This window comes from Styela clava, chromosome 15 (assembly GCF_964204865.1).
Source record: "Styela clava chromosome 15, kaStyClav1.hap1.2, whole genome shotgun sequence".
NCBI lineage: Eukaryota > Metazoa > Chordata > Ascidiacea > Stolidobranchia > Styelidae > Styela > Styela clava.
This window is the reverse complement of record NC_135264.1, coordinates 16677647-16695550: the sequence shown is the minus strand read 5'-3', so window position 1 is coordinate 16695550 and position 17904 is coordinate 16677647. Positions and strand designations below refer to the sequence as shown.

At 36.4% G+C, this 17904-nt stretch overlaps 1 protein-coding gene across 1 annotated transcript; it reads right to left on the bottom strand.

The window, feature by feature from the left end:
* Positions 1–172: 172 nt before the first annotated feature.
* LOC120333667 (serine/threonine-protein phosphatase 5-like) lies at positions 173–17143 on the bottom strand. The gene is made up of 13 exons (XM_039401000.2): positions 16917–17143; positions 15498–15667; positions 15007–15078; positions 14452–14599; positions 13797–13911; positions 9667–9745; positions 8184–8282; positions 6555–6660; positions 5626–5768; positions 5200–5325; positions 3447–3560; positions 1939–2085; positions 173–1306 (listed from the first exon to the last, which is right to left on the bottom strand). The coding sequence occupies exons 1-13, from the start codon at positions 17020–17022 to the stop codon at positions 1241–1243; spliced, it is 1491 nt and encodes a 496-aa protein (XP_039256934.2). The 5' UTR covers positions 17023–17143; the 3' UTR covers positions 173–1240.
* Positions 17144–17904: the final 761 nt, after the last annotated feature.

Sequence of the window (17904 nt, the reverse complement as noted above, 5' to 3'; positions counted from 1 at the left end):
ACCTGATAACCCTAACCTGGTACACATACTATTTTCAGGTTGTGCGCCCATACTTCGGAAGCACCCTTTTTTAAATTCATTGGGGAAATTGGGGGCGGTATCAGTTTTTTGAGACTTCTAAGCACAATACCATAACCGAATGAAATTTAGATTCATCACATAACACATGTAGTACAAACTAAAAGTTTAATAATAATTAGGAACTTGACAGCAGATTCATTAGTATCAACAAGTGAAAGATATTCCGTAAAAAAATTTGAACCAATTTGAGTTTACAATAGCAGCTGACTTAATAAGTTGAATATTGAAGCGAATTATAAATATTAGAACGTTAAATATTATTGAGAAAATTTTGCTTAAGGCGAGGCCATTCGCGCTCTCACAAATAAAGAATTATTTCTGAGCAATGTTAAAAAGCACTTACTCCAAAAAAAAAATCATCTCTGAGCAAAGTTATGTGCCCTCACTCAAATTAAGGAGACTGGGGCACTCACTCAGAAGTAACAACATTTCATAAATCCCACTAAATATGCTTACTTTACCATTTCTCTAAAATTTCATATTTACCCCAACCAAGAATATTATTATTAATATAATCACATGCTTCCTCCAATAAACGTCCCAATCATGCCATGAATCCCACTTCATATGCTTACTCCAGACTATTTGCCTCAATACCCTAACGCAGAGAATATTACAAAATCCCTTTATTTAAAAGTGCTATGCATCAAATGAGCTTGTCAAAATGGATAAGTTTGAATCCCAGATTGAGCACGAGGACAACATACCATGAATCACACTTCATTTGGTGCTCCCGAAGTATGCGAACCAAGATGGCGGACATCGGAATGTAATATGTGTTCTAAGTTGGGGTTAGGCCATAATTTTAGGTATAAATACTACGGGAGGCTCTTGGCTAGTCTTCGAACTGATAATAGGACTAAAATAAGGAAAATTGGAAAAAAATTATCGCCTAACCCTAACCTGTTACCCATGTTACATTCCGATGTCCGCCATCTTGGTTCGCATACTTCGGGAGCACCGTTTGAAAATATATGACCCCAACCCAGTACCATATCAGGAATCCCTATTTATCATCAAGCACTATGCCCCAAATCAGCCGGTCATAAAAGAAGTACTTCAAAAAATGGTAACCATGCGTAAGTACTCTACGAAAATGACATCAGATGCTTCTATGGTGATCCTGGTGTATTGCTTGGACTAAAAATGGCCGCTCAGATCAAACCAATCCGGCCATTCTCATGAGTGAATTTGCATACTGCATTGGTTTGGCTTCTGGGTGAGGCTGAAAATAATGGATTTGAGATTTTGTGAGACTTCGATCACTCAAAATGATAAAATTAATGATAAATCAAATAAAAATATTCCTAAAACTAAAAATTGAATAAAATAAAGTTGAATGAGTGTTTTCGGAATCATTTTGGACATTGTGGGATATTTGAATAGATCTGAAAGTACCGTTAAGTTATATTGCATATTTACTTTTTAGATATATTTAAAATTAGTTTTCAGAAAAGCATTCTGGGCGATTGGTATTGAAAAACATCCTAAATACACGCCAAATTAATCCTAAAATTAGGAATCCTAATACAGTGTTTCCCAAACTTTTTTGGCCGCGGAACACTGTTTCAAAATCTTATTTTTGAAGGACCCCCTTTCTATGCCGTATCAATTCCTGTGTCTAACCAACGAGAAATGGTAATGTTTCATTTACATCACAATAACACAAACGATAATAATGTGTTGGATGAAATTGGTTTCGACTGCACAATTTATTAATTATCGTATCGTCGTCTCTTTTCATATCATCGCGCAACCCCTGTGCAGTCATCACGGACCCCCAGTGGGTTGGGGCCCCCAGTTTGGGAAACCCAGTCCTAATATGATTGTTTCGTACTATGAAAAGTGAATCCTTACCACGGCTTCAAATTGTGTAAACTCAGGTTTGAGATCTGGCGCCTTCAAGTGTATGAAAGCACCTTTATTACCCATCTGATCACAGTAATTCGGTGCCGAAAATATCGTTATACATTTTCCGTTGTGTGAGACTTCATAACCGTCATGCTGGAAATATTGAAATGATGAAACTATTATATTTATCTCATATCGAGGGTTTTATACAGTGGCATAGCCAAGAAGGGGTTTGAAGGGAGCCCTCCCCCCCCCCCCCCAACTAATAAAATGTAAAAAAAGAAATTCTGTACCATAATGACTGGCTATCTGTTACGGCCAAACTTGGCAATCAGAAATTTCCGACCATCAACCCTGTGGCTAGGCCCCTAGATGGAAGCCATCAAAGTGGCTTTACGATGGGGCATATGGCGGCCTCTCATCCGGTTAACAGTCAATGTCGGGTATGAGAAAAGCTATTACTTATCGATTTTAATCGATAAGTATGTTAATAGGTATTTGTCTGTCTGTTTGTTAAATTTGTTTGATGTTAATAGGTATTTATCTGTCTGTCTGTTAGATGCACGCGGTATCTCACAAAAGCGAGATTGAATCTACTCCAGATTTTGAATGTGCATTCATCATATGTCGTACCAGAAGCCTATTGATTTTGGATGAATTATGTCGTATAATTAGCGAGTTATTAATTAATTAGTGATGGGACACAAGGTGTCACTATGAAGTAAGAGCGCTGTTTTGGGGGATCCCCTAACTTTTGATTGACAAGTCTTCGGTCTCTGACCGATATTCTCGTTCAGTTATTTGTTCAAGATAAGTATAATAAGTGTGAGTTTATTTTCACTCCATAATCAGCATAACAGAAGATAAAATAATTGATAAAACAACAAAATAAACGAGAATATCGGTTGGAAACCGAAGACTTATCGATCGATAGTTAGGGGATCTCCCAAAACAGAAAACTGCAGTTTCGATTCATCCGCTCTTGTAACTTGCGCACTGCGCATCGCACACACACACTCGGCGGGTCTCAAAATTCTCTCGCTTTACAAAAATCTAGATCACTATATCAATAATTGATTGATAACTCGCTAATTATACGACATAATTCGCCCAAAATCAATAGGTTTCTGGTCCGAGATAAAATGAATGCACATGCAAAATTTGGAGCAGATTCAACCTCGCATTCGCGAGATATCGCGTTCATCTAACAGACACACACACAGACAGACATACATACAGACAAATACCTATCAATATACTTACCGATCTTAAGATCGATAAGTAAAAACTGATTATAGAATCGGGAGACAAACAAAACTTCAAGTAAGGTTTGAAGCGTACAGATTTTAGATGGAAAGGTATTGTTAAAAGAAGTAGTACGTGTTCGCTCACCCAAAAGTATTAAAATTAAATAAGGCACGCACACGCACAATCACAGAGACATGACAAGATCGCAAGATAGAAAGCTAGACATAAAATTGATGGATGGATTCCACAACCCTGTAAAAACCTACCTTAACTTCATGGCTTCTGATAATATAATCCAAATTATTCGATTTCAAGAACTTCTCCGTGACATCAGGACCAAACTGGAAACTGACTCCTCGTTTACTGGCTCCCTGACCAAGCTGAAATGAAAAGAACAGAAATTAGAATTAGGGAGAAAGGATGACAATATGAATAATGAGTTGACAAAATATGGTCTCATGTCTTGATCGAGTTTCATGAGCTTAAATAAACCAACATGCATGGTGGTATCAAGTTCATGCTACTGAAAACAAATAACTAATCCCATACGAGGCATTGAATGGTAACCGGATGAGAGGCCGTGGTTCGCCATATGGTTAAGCCGTCTTATCGGCTTTCTTCTCCCTCTGGATAAATATGTAAATCCTATCCCATGAAGCAGGACTCTTTAAATTGCATAGTATGGTCATGTTTATTCCTGCTACAGCAGACATGGGCAAACCACAGCCTGCGGGCCAAATCCTGTCGGTTGGATAGTTCAATCTGGCCTGCCTGAAGCTGCCACAACTAAACTAAAACAAAATTTCAATGTTAACCTATGAAATAGCGAAATAAATTTGTTGAGATTGCGATTAAATAGTTTTGCCACGAGGCTCATTGTCTTTCACTTAGGCTTTTGTAACACTGTAAAGATTTTTCATAAAATGTGACTTTTACGTCACACATACATGGCCCGCCAGTCTAGATGGGCAAAATTTTTGGCCCCTAATCCAAAAACCCTGCCCACTCCTGTGCTACAGCATCCTTGCATTATTCATGTATGGATACACTAGCATAGAGGATGGGGAGTTAGTCTCGCGCAAGCTATACTAATCGTGACAATAACAAGACTCGCGCATAGAATGAGCAGACACTTGGAATGGTCACCATCACTCCTGCCACAGCATCCTTGCATTATACGCATAAGGTCCCACCAATGTAAAAGTATTGAGAGTAAGGCTTGCGTAACCTCTACTGATAGTTATATGGACAAATACCTGTTACCTATATTTGACATGTACACAAAAGGCTCTATTGACCTATTTACATCAATTTTAATTACCTGAATTTCTAAATTTTTAATTCTCAAACAAATTAATTACAAAAATCTTGATTCATGTGTTTTTGCGTTTTAGATAATGCCAATTGTTATGTCATTATCACAGTTTAGTCAATCAAGTTTGGGAATCCCTGATCTAAAGGCATTAATATGGAAGGATTGGCAGTTAGTCTCGTGTAACCTCTAGTGAGAGCTACATAGACCAGGGGTTCCCAAGCTTTTTTCAGGACGACCCCAAAGACAACTTCCAAGTGTCCAGTGCGAGCCCAGGTCAATATATATTTTTTCACAAAACTTCAGAGCTTCTTTCACTGGACTTTTGAGTTTGGTCATGTAGTGGTATTAAGTAAAATAAGCCAAAACCAAACCTAGAGAGATGCCTATAGGCCTGTTTAACAGTATGCCATGGTACAAACTGCTAAATTTAACATGGTTTTTTAAATCTTAGATGTTTTGTACATCCATCCTCTGACATACCTCAGCGACCCCACCGACCACATGACCTGTTTTCGACCCTACCTACTTATCACTTCGACCAAATTTGGGGTCGCGACCCCTGGTTTGGAAACCCCCGATATAGACATATATATGTTGTTTATATTTGACATGTACACTATAGCCTCTATCAAAAATTCACATAAATTTTAATTATCTGGATTCATAATGAAATTATTTATAATTCTTCATAAAAAACTACTTACTGCAGTCTGTGGATCTGACCATAATAAATCACACATGGGACCCGACTCTGGAGGTTGTTTGTTGCGTTCAATTTTCCGAAGATCATCAAGTGTAACTGTATCTTGACATAAACCACCATGCATTACCTTTGAAATATGGCAAAAAAAGAAATTCAGGTGGTTGGATAGTATTACTGCATACTAGCATAAATGTATTTCTGTAATGTTTCGTGCACAAAGTGCTCTGTTTATTTTATAATCTCAAGAGCATGGTTATGAACCATCATCTAAAAGAAAGAGCTACAGGTAGCCATCATCAAATTCAAAAAGCAAATTCTGGTTTTTCTCAAACAAATTTCATTAAGACAACTGCTTGTCCATAGCTCTATTCTCTTAAGCAAATTGGTAAAACAACTCCCAAAAAATAGCGAAAAGACAATTTCTTACCAAAACTTTATTATTAATACAATACGCCAGAGGTAAGAAATTGAAAACTTCACTGAAGAGTTCCATCATTTGTGGAGTGTATTTAGCTTTCACTTCTCCTTCAAACCCGTACATTTGGTTCATGTTATCAGTTTCATGGTTCCCTGTTGGAAACAGAACGAGTTTAAGCAAAGCCAAAAATTTTCAAAGCGAGGGTGAAATTTATAACTCAGACCCTATCAGCTAGCAGGCCGTAAAATATGGGTTCACAATAGTTTCAAGCTACAAAAAATGCTATGTGTGATAAAGAAAAATGCTTCCTTTTCTACATTTCAAAAGGGGGGTTCGAGGGTTGACCTTTGAACCCAACCCATTGGGTATGTCATTGTAAGCAATGGTTCCCAACCTCTTTCAATATATTTCTCTCTTCGTCTATTTTTGATATTTTTTGGCCAAGAATTTTCTAAGGGTGGGTTTTCGAAATTCCGAATTGCTAAGTTGGTGCTCCCGAAGTATGCGAACCAAGATGGCGGACATCGGAACGTAACATGGGTAACAGGTTAGGGGCAAGCGATAATTTTTTTCCAATTTTCCTTATTTTAGTCTTATTATCAGTTCGAAGACTAGCCAAGAGCCTCCTGTAGTATTTATACCTAAAATTATGGCCTAACTCTAACCTGGTACACATATTACATTCCGATGTCCGCCATCTTGGTTCGCATACTTCGGGAGCCCCGACCGTAACAAATAGCGGGTCTGAACAGAGTCTTAGCTGAGTTTTTTTCAATACCAAATAAACTATTTTTATTCCAGGTAACACTACTGGTCTGCAGAAGAGGAACTAGCTACAACGAAAATTCCTACGAGGCTCCATTGTTTTGAGCGATGCAAAAATTGCGAACAGAATATTAATTTAAATAAAAAATTATCAACAACAAACTCTCACTCACCTCTTACAAGGTGAAAATGCTTAGGATAAAGAACTTTGAAACCGAATAAAACAAGAATAACTTCGACAGACCACGAGCCACGATCGACAAAATCTCCATTGAATAACTGACAGAACATGGAAGTTGAGGAAAATGTTCTGCAAGATTATCCCATTCGTGTTTTTAGACTTCAAGCAAACATCAAACGAGAATATCGGTTGGAAACCGAAGACTTATCGATCGAGAGTTAGGGGATCCCCCAAAACAGAAACTGCGGTTTCGATTCATCCGCTCTTGTAACTCGCGCACTGCGCATCGCACACACGGCGGATCTCAAAATTCTCTCGCTTTACAAATATCTAGATCACTTGATCACTAATTAATAAATAACTCGCTAATTATACGACATAATTCATCCAAAATCAATAGGCTTTTGGTCCGCCATATGATGAATGCACATGCAAAATCTGGAGCAGATTCAATTTCTCTTCCGTGAGATATCGCGTGCATCTAACAGACAGACATACAGACAAATACCTATCAACATACTTACCGATTAATATCGATAGGTAACAAGTATTTCAAATCCATTGCGTCGCAAAGCCTGTACCCGGGTAGGCTACATTTTATTATCATGTCTATGATGTTACAATGCCCTAAAAGCTAGCTTGTGCAAAGCGAACAACGTATGTCACAAGATAGAAGTCCAAATTTTTTTACCTGCTACTAGAAAGTCTATGTTAATCGAAGCAACCAAGTTATTCGAATCTACCTTCCTATATTAAAGGTTGCATGCCCTTGTTCTCAACAATATACCGTATTTCACCGTGTATATTACGCACCCACGTATAATACGCAGGGCTCTTTTAGGATGTGAATTGTATGAAAATACCAAGGTCCGTGCATAATACGCACGGTCGAATTCAGTCACTCACTTCGGTCACTTGCGTCGACCGCATTTGGTATTTTTAAGAAGCCAGCTTAGTAAGTTTCACTGTGAATTTAATAATATGTTTCAAGTGTTTATGACATCTACAGGTCTGTGTCTGTTAATCTCGGAGTGCTGTTACCCGGCTTTAAATTATCGTGCTGTTACTTATCTTGGAGCATTTCGAAAATGGTTGAGAAAAAAAGATTTGTGAGCGTTTTGTGTCGTTTGCCGATTACTCGCGATTAGTCAAAACGAGAGAAATGAAACAAGCCGCAATCAAAGTGAGAAAAAAATGATTTAGGAACATTTAGTTTTGCCGATACGGCAAAACAGAACTGAGGGACGCCAGACTGGCCGACAACAACAATCAAACTATCGCTTTAAAGTGACGTTTTTATCACTTGACACTTATATACACTGGTTATCAAAATAGATGCGTTGTCCTTTGTTAGACAAGATAGTCTATTCTGTGGGTGTGATTCTACTAGCATGATCTGGTTATTAGTTATTACGGACTTTGTCACATAAAATTAATAGAAGACGGAAAAGAAACATGTGTATTTGGCAATTGCGTGTAAAATATCGATCAGGATTTTTTGAAAATTTTCTACACCAATGTATAATACGCACCCCCTAATTTCGAATATGAAATTCGGAACCGAAAGTGCTTATGATACACGGAGAAATACGGTAATTGAAAATATAATATCAAAGGATACATAAGGATTTTCTTCTGACGGCAAACCATTGAGTTCAAATATATGACAAAGATCGTAGTATTGACCATGGATGTCTCCACATACTGTTAGTTGGTTGCTCTGTTAAAATAAAAATAGCAAGAATTCGAAATGTATAAGACAGTGTGTGCAACATTTAAGCAACTTCAGACATCTATTGCAACATTTAAGCAACTTCAGACATCTATTGCAACATTTAAGCAACTTCAGACATCTATTGCAACATTTAAGCAACTTCAGACATCTATTGCAACATTTAAGCAACTTCAGACATCTATCTAGGCCAGTAGTCGGCTACCTTTTTTTGGCGACGGACCGGTAAAGCTTGACCAAAATTTTGGCGAACCACCTTGTACAGACGAAATAAGCTTAAATTATATGTGAAAGGAAAAATAGGTTGATATTAAATTCAGAGAATAAAGGTGATGTTATTCAAGTAATGTGTTTTCTTACGTTCAGGCTACTGCGATTTTGTAGTTGTCAATTTTAAAAACCTGACTTCACTTAGATGTAAAAATGCTTGTAAAGTTTTTTTGCAATGCCGGGGTATTCAGTTAGTAGTATTGCCCAAAAGACTGCGAAGTACCCTATAAATCGCAAAGACTCTTTTCAACTAATTATTGTTTGAGTTGTTAATCAACTAAACATGTTATTAGGACATTGTCCGTCGTTTGTGCCACGCTTCTGCGGTCCGATAGTAACCTTTCCGCGAACCGGCGATGGGCCGCGGCCCGGTGGTTGCCGACCACTGATCTAGGCCACAAAAATTGGTTTTTCCATGTACACAAAAAATTTAAAAATCAGCAACTTCCAGAGTGCCACAGGAAAGGCAAGATAAAAAAATAGGGGCATTTCTTAGCTTTCTAGTAATAGAGCACCGAGCAAAATAGATTTATCAATTCTTGGAACAATTTGTGGCTAGCAAACTTGTAAGTCGACTCTGCGGCAAATCTCGATCTGTATTTTGTCATCCTATTGGTGAGAGATGTGAATTCTGTCTCACACATATAAGTCGTTACAAAAGACAAATAAATTTGAATTGCTTTTTCTGACAGAAATGCATATTTGTCCAAAACGCTCAACCAAAGAAACGAATGGTTTTTAATTGAAATCAATCATTAAAGATCGATCAGACTCCTCACATCGTTACAGACCTCCTGTGCAGTCATCAATGACCCTCAGGAGTCTGCGGACTCCAGTTTGGGAAACCCTGAGGTAGAGAATTCTCTCAGTATCAAACCGAGTCATTCCATCCAGATTCTCAAGTCCAAGTCGAATCAATCCTCCCAGCACTGCCTCAATAAATGTGTACAAATTTTGGCGCTCTAGAAGTATGTGTACCAAGATGGCGCCTAACCTGGTACACACATTATGTTTAGGATGTGCGCCATTTTGGTGCACATACGGCTGAAGCTCCCAAATTCTTGGGTAACTTTACCCCATTTTTACTCATTTTCAAAAATACCTCTTCTATAGTGATGTCCACCATTGATGGCAACTCTTCTAAAACTTTCTTTACTTCGAGAACAATGTAGTACGCATCCCTGAATATTTTAAAAATTATTTAGTTGGTGTTAGTGTTTAAAGCAGTGGTTCATGGGTTACATCATTTTTTGAAGTGAATTTGATTTATTGAAGTGATATGATTAATTCTTTGACTATAATGCATTTATTCTTATACTTTCAATTGTAGACTATTCCTATAATTATACGTGGCAAATAAAATAAATGATGGAAGATTGTTAAAAGCAAAATTAAGATTTTAAAATGAAAAGTAAGGGACTATTGATCATAAAAAATTGAGGACCCCTTAGCTCAACGACAACTATTCAAGCGAGTGCAGTTTTTTGCGGCATTTGAAGCAGCTGCAAAACCATGGCGAGATGCTGGTATCAGGGCAGCAAATTGAAGACCATTGGTGGGTAAAATTTTGCTGCCACAAACCAAGGCATGTCGGCTGTAATGGCAGGGCTGCCCCTGATGGAGACAAATATTGGGTAAGTTGGAACATTTATCCCATGAATACAGTTTTGATAGATTTGGGGTTAGGTTTCAGGTTTAGGTAAATGTAATTCCGCATGATAAACTAACATCTGGTACATGACTTTGTGAATATACCAATAATAGCGCCATAAAACCAGGGCAAGAGACACTGTGGTTCGTTCGTGGCAGGAGCTGCCATTAAGTGGTAGGAACTGCACCTCCCTTTCAGAGCTACTTATTGTTATGACATAGTAGTCCCAGATATCGCCTACTGGCTGCTTCCCCAAAGACTTATTAAGAGTAAAGAAACAATTCATTTAATGATAATTCGACTGAAAAAGGGCCTTCCGGAAGGCCCCATTTTAGGTCATGTTTACGATAAATTTTCACAATCCTATATAGCAGAAAAACTTCTTAGTTTTTCAGCTTTGAATAGTTCATTAAAGGTTATTTACAGACACTTAACAGCTACTGCACATATATAGATTTTATTTGTCTGCTCAACTATTGAAAATAAGAACTTTTTGTCACCTATGAAAATTTTTATATATTTTTCAAAAATCGCAATTATGGCAACCCAGGTATTAATTGAGGCACTTTTTTTTACTGTTTTGCAAGTTTCTATAGATTTACAACAATTGCAATGTGATTGGAATGAACTGCTACCACTCGATAATGTCGTAAATTTTGTATAAACATGTAGACAAAAGGGCCTTCCGGAAGGCCCTATGTTTTTTTTACACCATTCAACTATTTTGACCAAATTGAAGAGTACATGGCTTTAAATGAAAGCAATAAAAGTTGTAGTTGCAAGCCTGGCGATTACCAGATGACATAGTCAATATTTTGTCTCCATATCTCCAATTATAAGCAAGTTACCTAGTTTATTGATCAGAATATTAGATTAATTTTTGTTGTTCCGGTGTCAAAAAATATTTTCTTCGTAATTGCAGGTACTTTTTTTTGCACGAGGCATGATTTCATGTTGGTTACTTGATTTATTGAGAAACAAAATGCAATACAGAATGTTTAATGATATATAAAAGTTGGACATTACTATAGAAAATGTTAGGGCCTTCCGGAAGGCCCTACAAAAATAATCAGTTATATGTGTCGATGTGGACCCTTAATATTGAGAGGAAAGCCTGTTTTTTCGAAGGGAAGCCAAAATTAAACACAAATTATCATTTTATGTTATTGATTAACATAATAAATATATTTAGGTTAAGTTTAAGCTATACAGAAGAATATTTCAAATTTAAAAATTGATTGCTACTATATACAGTATCATTATAATTTGTGCTTGGATGTGGTTTCTGGGTTGATACTTTTCAAGTTTTTAGAGAAAGCTAGAGTGAAATTTTATGATATTACATTGTGAATTGTGATATAATATTGCAGTGTGTGAAATAGACTATAAAGATTTAAGACCTGGAGTTTCAGATGAAGAGAACATAGAAAGAACTTAAGAAAGATTCGAGTTAGGAAATTACTTTGAGCGCAATGCAGAGAGTAGCTTTGGTTTGAATGAATGAAGAACAACCAAACAGCAGTTTTAGGTAGCAACCAAAAAAGACTGAGAGTTAGGATTCTGAAGTTGAGAAAGAGAGGGAAGTTAGTGAATGTGCTGAGTGCTTTCTTAGCATGCAGCATAGACAGTGAACTAACAGAGATGAATGTATTTTCATTCTCAGACGAAGAAAGTGACAAGAGTCTGATTAATAAGACATAGAGTCTGATTAAGACATGGATACAATCCCCTTACAGCAGAGAATGATAGGCAAAGGGGAGACAGAGCCTTAGGATGAATTATTAATGGTATAGTAAGTTGCCCATCAAAACTTCCAATTTTTTTTGCAGATAGATTTGATAAAAGATAACTTTAACTAGCTAGAAACAAAATGAGAATGGCACTCTGGAAATATCCCTAGACTGCAAGTAGCAGAAACTTATTTGAAATTTGTTACTGTCATCATTATAATGTGGGTACTGGATCCTTTGGTTTCTAAGATGCGTAACTAATGCGTTCTTGTGACCACTGTCAATTTAGAGCAACATGGGTTTTCTACTAATAAATGCTCATCTTTGGATGTTATATTTTATTAATAAAGACAACATATCAACCAAATCTTGCATGATATTCTTTACATGATGAGCAAACATTTCAAATTCAAAAGTTTTATTATCCAAGTAGGCGCTGACTTTGAATGAGTGATCGTCTTTCATTTACTGAAAATTAATGCCCAGCTGTCATTTGGGGAACACCTTCCCTAACATTAAAAACGAAAAATGTAACTTTCTTTTCAGATAACATGGCTTAAAATAATATTACTTATTTATTTGATAGTGGTACATTCTCTAATTACTGAAAATAGAAGTTTTTGAGGGTTCCCAGATACCGGGTCTTAGGGCCTTCCGGAAGGCCCTTTTCAAGAAAAATTTTGAAAGGGTCTCCCATCCATCATGTTGTTTATGTTAGTATTAATTTTTGAAGTTTTTTTTGGTATTAGGTATTTGTGTTCTGGGTTTTTAGAGAAAAAAATGTACCTAACTGAATATAGTTAAACAATAATCCCTCTTATAAAACTGATCGTTTAAAATTTTTGATGAAAAATTTATAATTTACAAAAAAAATTGTATTTGCGCTTTTTTCTGTTAGCAACTTTAGTTTTTCAGTGCAACAACATGATACAAGAAATTCATAAACATGAAAAAATTAGATCACAAAGGTTTTTTTATCTGAGAAATGAGGATTTTAAAAAATTGATTTTTTTCAAATTTTTCAAAAAATTGAAATTTTTATTAAAAGTAAATAGGTCAGTGATAAAAAACGAAAATGTTTTATAGAAATTGTAACCCATGATTGTGTTCATGAGTAACTGGCAATCAATTAATACCATAAGCTAAAGAAAATTCAAAATCAAACTACACGAAATCAGGTTTCAAAACTATTTGATTAAAAGGGCCTTCCGGAAGGCCAAAAGACCTTCCGGAAGGCCTTTTGTCGAATTATCAAAATACGCCGCAGTCGTCCTATGATTACCATAGAATGCTACCCAAACCTCTCCAAAGAGATAGAGGAGAACATCAGTGCTTCAGTATATTCAATATCTAAACTGCAGGGTGGCAAGGAATGAATTATAGTGGGAAACTATAGTTGAGGTGGTATATAAAAAAACAGACCATTTGGAACATATTCTATAGAGAACATAACTTTTGTGCAAAGCTTCCTAGGTTACAATCATACATAAACAGAAGTTTGAATTTTAAATAAATTTTCGGTGCTCCCGAAGTATGCGAACCAAGATGGCGGACATCGGAACGTAACATGGGTAACAGGTTAGGGTTAGGCGATAATTTTTTTCTAATTTTAGTCCTATTATCAGTTCGAAGACTAGCCAAGAGCCTCCCGTAGTATTCATACCTAAAATTATGGCCTAACCCTAACCTAGTATAATGTTACATTCCGATGTCCGCCATCTTGGTTCGCATACTTCGGGAGCCCCAAATTTTCTTTATTTTCACAGAAGTAATTAGAATTTCAGGTCGGTCGGGTTTCAAAGAGGCTGATGCTACTAGTCTAGAGCTTGATACAGAGATGAGAATTCCTACCTTTTACTTAATCTCATGTCTTTCCCTGATTTATAATATTGGATCAATTCCGACATGAATTCCTTCGTCATGCCTTCGTCAGCGATTCGAGGACCTTTGTAACTGTCGTCAATTGCTGAAATAAATCAAATGAGAAATGAGGAAACAAAAGTACAAAATAAGAATTTTGATATGAGGTAATCTTTAAATATAAAAATAATTATAATTTAGAATAAATAAACTAGAAGAAATAGGTCTCTTGCATACGACTGACAGCACAAGAAGTGGATCATTGCCAGCAAAGTAACCTCTGCTAAAGGCTATTGTAGTATTTTGCCTCTGTCTGCAACTGCAAGTTCCTATGCTTTCGCAAAGTAACTGATTACATCTCTGATCACCCACGTTCAAAGATTTGCATCCCGTGCGGTGATAACTATATGTGAGAAGATTGCCGGGCAATCCACCAATGTGAATCTACAGATCGGTTACAGCTGCCTCCACCATCAAGTCCATGCAAAAAAATAATATTCTATTCCCATACCAGTTTGGGGTCGTAAAAACATACTGAATAGTTTAGGCCTATTTTTTTGTGACGAGGTTATCAATTTTCGCAGATATTGTTAGTCGCTTGTTCAAACCTTGTTTGAAGCAAAGACAAAAAAGTACCAAAACTTACTCATAGCTTCAAGATGAATTGTTTCTGAAACAATCTTCTTAACTTCATCACAAGCGATCGCTTTCTCAAACGCTTGTCTTTTAACAATTTTACTACATTCAGTGTATTTAACTTTCGCATCTGCATCATTAGGCTTTGATTTTACGACCTGAAAAGTTAGAAAATATATTTTAAGGGAGATTTAAAGATTCTTTACTCTTGTTACAAGTGCTTCTTTGCTTATTCATAGTAAGACATTGCAATACATGAAAAAATTGAATTATGAAAGTTTTGCGAGAATTGGCATGTTTTAACTTTTAACTGGAGTTAGGAGTGCTCATCAGAATCATATTTTTAAACTCCTCAGAGTGGGGGGTTGGAAACAAAATTTGAATTCCCTGAAGTCTTCGGAGTTAAAATTTCAAATTTTTTGTGGTGATAATCAAAGTCAGAAATTATCTACAGAAAATATACAGAATCAAAGCTTGTCAAGTGTTCTTAGCAGTCTATTAAATAAGGCCAAAGTTCGGAAACTTTGATCAAAAGATCCAATTAGACCAGCTAATGAAATCTGACCGTTTCATAATCTTTCATTGCTGCCTTGAATTTTCCCATTGCCATGTTAGCTGATGCTCGCCTGTAATATCCCTGTGAAAAGGTGTAATTACAGTTATTTGTCAAGCTGTATTATTGCATGGGAATATATATCTCTTACAGCAGGAAGGGAGGCGACCCTTGGGCCACAAACCGACACGCCAAGCCATTTAGTGTGGCCCTCAGATTTTTCTTCATTAAATAAAATCTGGCCAGATTCCAAATCCGAAATTTTATGTTTAAAAAGACACTCAAATGGGTAAAAATGTTTTTGCACTTGTCGCAGCTAGATGTCTTAAGTTGGTTATATGACCCACCGATAAAAAAATTGCAAACCCCTGTCCTGCATTTTAGAGCATTTCCAGTAATTCCTGTTTTACCGCAATTTAGGGTTGCCAAGATCACAATATCAACTGGGCAAACTATGCAATATCTCAAGAGTGAGACAACAAATTTCTGTAGTGTAAACTCACTTTAAGATATCTTCGATCAAGAGCAATAGCTTTACTCGCATCCTCGAGTGCGTAGCCATAATTTTCAAGTTTTAAATTCGCAAAACTTCTGTTTCCAAAATACGCAGCTACAGAGGGATTGAGTTCGATAGCTTCCGAGTAAAGGAGAATCGCTTGTTCGTAGTTCTTTTCTGAAGGAGTAAATTTCGAAGGTCATTAGTTAAAGTAAGCTTTATTATATTGATAAAAAAGAAAAATCATAAAAACTACTATGCAGAAAGAACATAGCCACAAATACAGACTTTTCAGATCACAGACTTTCGGACCAGGAGGTGGTTTGTTTGAGGTAAGATTCGAGATTGGAATCTAAGGTCTAGCGAAGTAAACGCTGTAATTGTTTGAATAACAGCGATCAAAAATGTGATGTCAAATTGTAATGTATCTGTACGACGCAGTAAGGATTCTTGAAACAGGTATTTAGTTTAAATCCAATTCAATCAATTCTGCAATTTTCAACTAAGCAGGGATGTCTCATGCCAACTAGCAGAATAGAATATCTGAATATTGTGTTCGAGCAATCGATTTTTTATTTTGAAGAAATGATAAACTTGGGTTGTTTTTTGTCTTTTCACATCATGTTTTCTTGTTTGCCATTATTCAAGCAGTTACGACGTTTACTTTATGAGACCCTATGTCTGTATGTGTAAACAGAAAATAATTGCAGAAATTGTATCAATTTTACTACAGTATCAATGTATCATGCAAAACACCGGCAAAATACTTCAGTCAGTCAGTGCTCTAGACCAGAGCTACTCAACTATTTTTACCGGTCTTTCCAAAAATTATATTTCGGCATCTTTAAATACACACTTCCTCGGTCGACTAATGATTATTAGCTAATCAAGATTGTTTATTATGGCGTTACAGTTCCTCCCCATATATATTTAAATCTATAAAAGTGATTTTATAAAAGGAAACTTCAAAAGTGGGGCTAATGATCCAAAATAAAGAGGCGGTCCGAATAATAAATTAGAGGCGGTCCGAATTGAATACCCGAAAGGTCCGGATTCGGACCGCGGTCCGCCAGTTGAGTAGCCCTGCTCTAGACTACTTGTTTTAATAAATAAAATGATATTATTACTGTTATTTATATATTCGGATACAGACTAATTCGGTTTGTAAAAGCACAAATTTAGCTTGTCTATTCCTACAATATTTTCAAAGTTTAAATAAATTTAAGTTAGTTATACTAAACTTCAAAAATATTTTATCAGTGCCCTATTTTTTAATGATTAAAATAATAATATTTCTGTTATTCAGGCGTTAAGATACACCAATTTGGACCTGTAAAAACATAAATTTAGCTTGTCAGTTTGTCCATTCCTAGCAATTTTTTCCAAGTTCACAGTAAGCAATTTACGAAAGAGTAGAGATATTTACCTTTGAAAAATACATTTGCTTGTTCTTTAACCTTGTCGGCCTTTTCCACATTCGGATCCACCGAATCCACACTAGATTCTGTTACTTCCGACATAATATAATTCATTCAAGCAATCCTCAAAATTCCAAACCGCCAAAGTCTTTGTAATGACACCACGTGAGCATTTTGTGGCGTCGAAACAATGCCATAGATTATTTTACGAAAGCCGACTGCAGCCTTTTGCAAAAAAAAAATTAAAAATTGAACTTATTGTATTCACCTGAATTTGAAGAATAAAAAATTGTTTTAATATCATTTATTTTAGGCAAATTTTTATTCAAGATAACAAAGTTACTACGGTAAATTTGAGGAAATAGGAATTTTCAAATGCCACGCAAAAACTCATCTGTGGTACCCAGGGATTTTCTTCCTTTCATTCCCCAGATACAATAATAATAACAAGATTCGTCGAAAGCCACTATTTCATCTATGTAGTGTTTGTTCATCATCAGTTTCATAAGAATTCAATTTAATCAATAGCAAACCCCCATGCCCGACATGGAATGGTATCCGGACGAGAGGCCGTGGCTTGCCTCTTCCCGGGATTAATATGTAAATCGGAATCCTAAACATGCCAGTTCAAGTGCCTGCAACAATCATCTGCCGTGACAGACAGTCAAAAAACATCAGTTACGGATATCGGGATAAGTATGAAAATCTTATCCATCTAATGAACATCCGATTTTCGTTCTTCTATTGTGCACCTATTTCCCCACATCACAACTGAACCAGTAACATAATCAGGGAACATTGACCTAAACTGGCATATGGCAAACTCTCATCCAGTTACCAGTCCATGTCGGGAATGGGATTAGTTAGCCAAATTTGGTTTTCGAAAGCATGGACTTGATTGTGGAGGAAGCCGTAATCAACCGGCAGTCAAATGAACCACCCTACGGTAAGAGGGGTCCAGCACTCCTCTCGCACATAATTAACTCTGCATGGGAT

Excerpts from the sequence above, each read along its gene's own strand:
- LOC120333667 (XM_039401000.2), bottom strand. The coding sequence starts at position 17,022 with ATGAATTATATTATGTCGGAAGTAACAGAATCTAGTGTGGATTCGGTG. Across the intron at positions 5,769-6,554 it reads GCATTTTCACCTTGTAAGAG|GGAACCATGAAACTGATAAC; the intron begins GTGAGTGAGAGT and ends TGTTTCCAACAG. Across the intron at positions 3,561-5,199 it reads GGTCAGATCCACAGACTGCA|CTTGGTCAGGGAGCCAGTAA; the intron begins GTAAGTAGTTTT and ends TTTTCATTTCAG.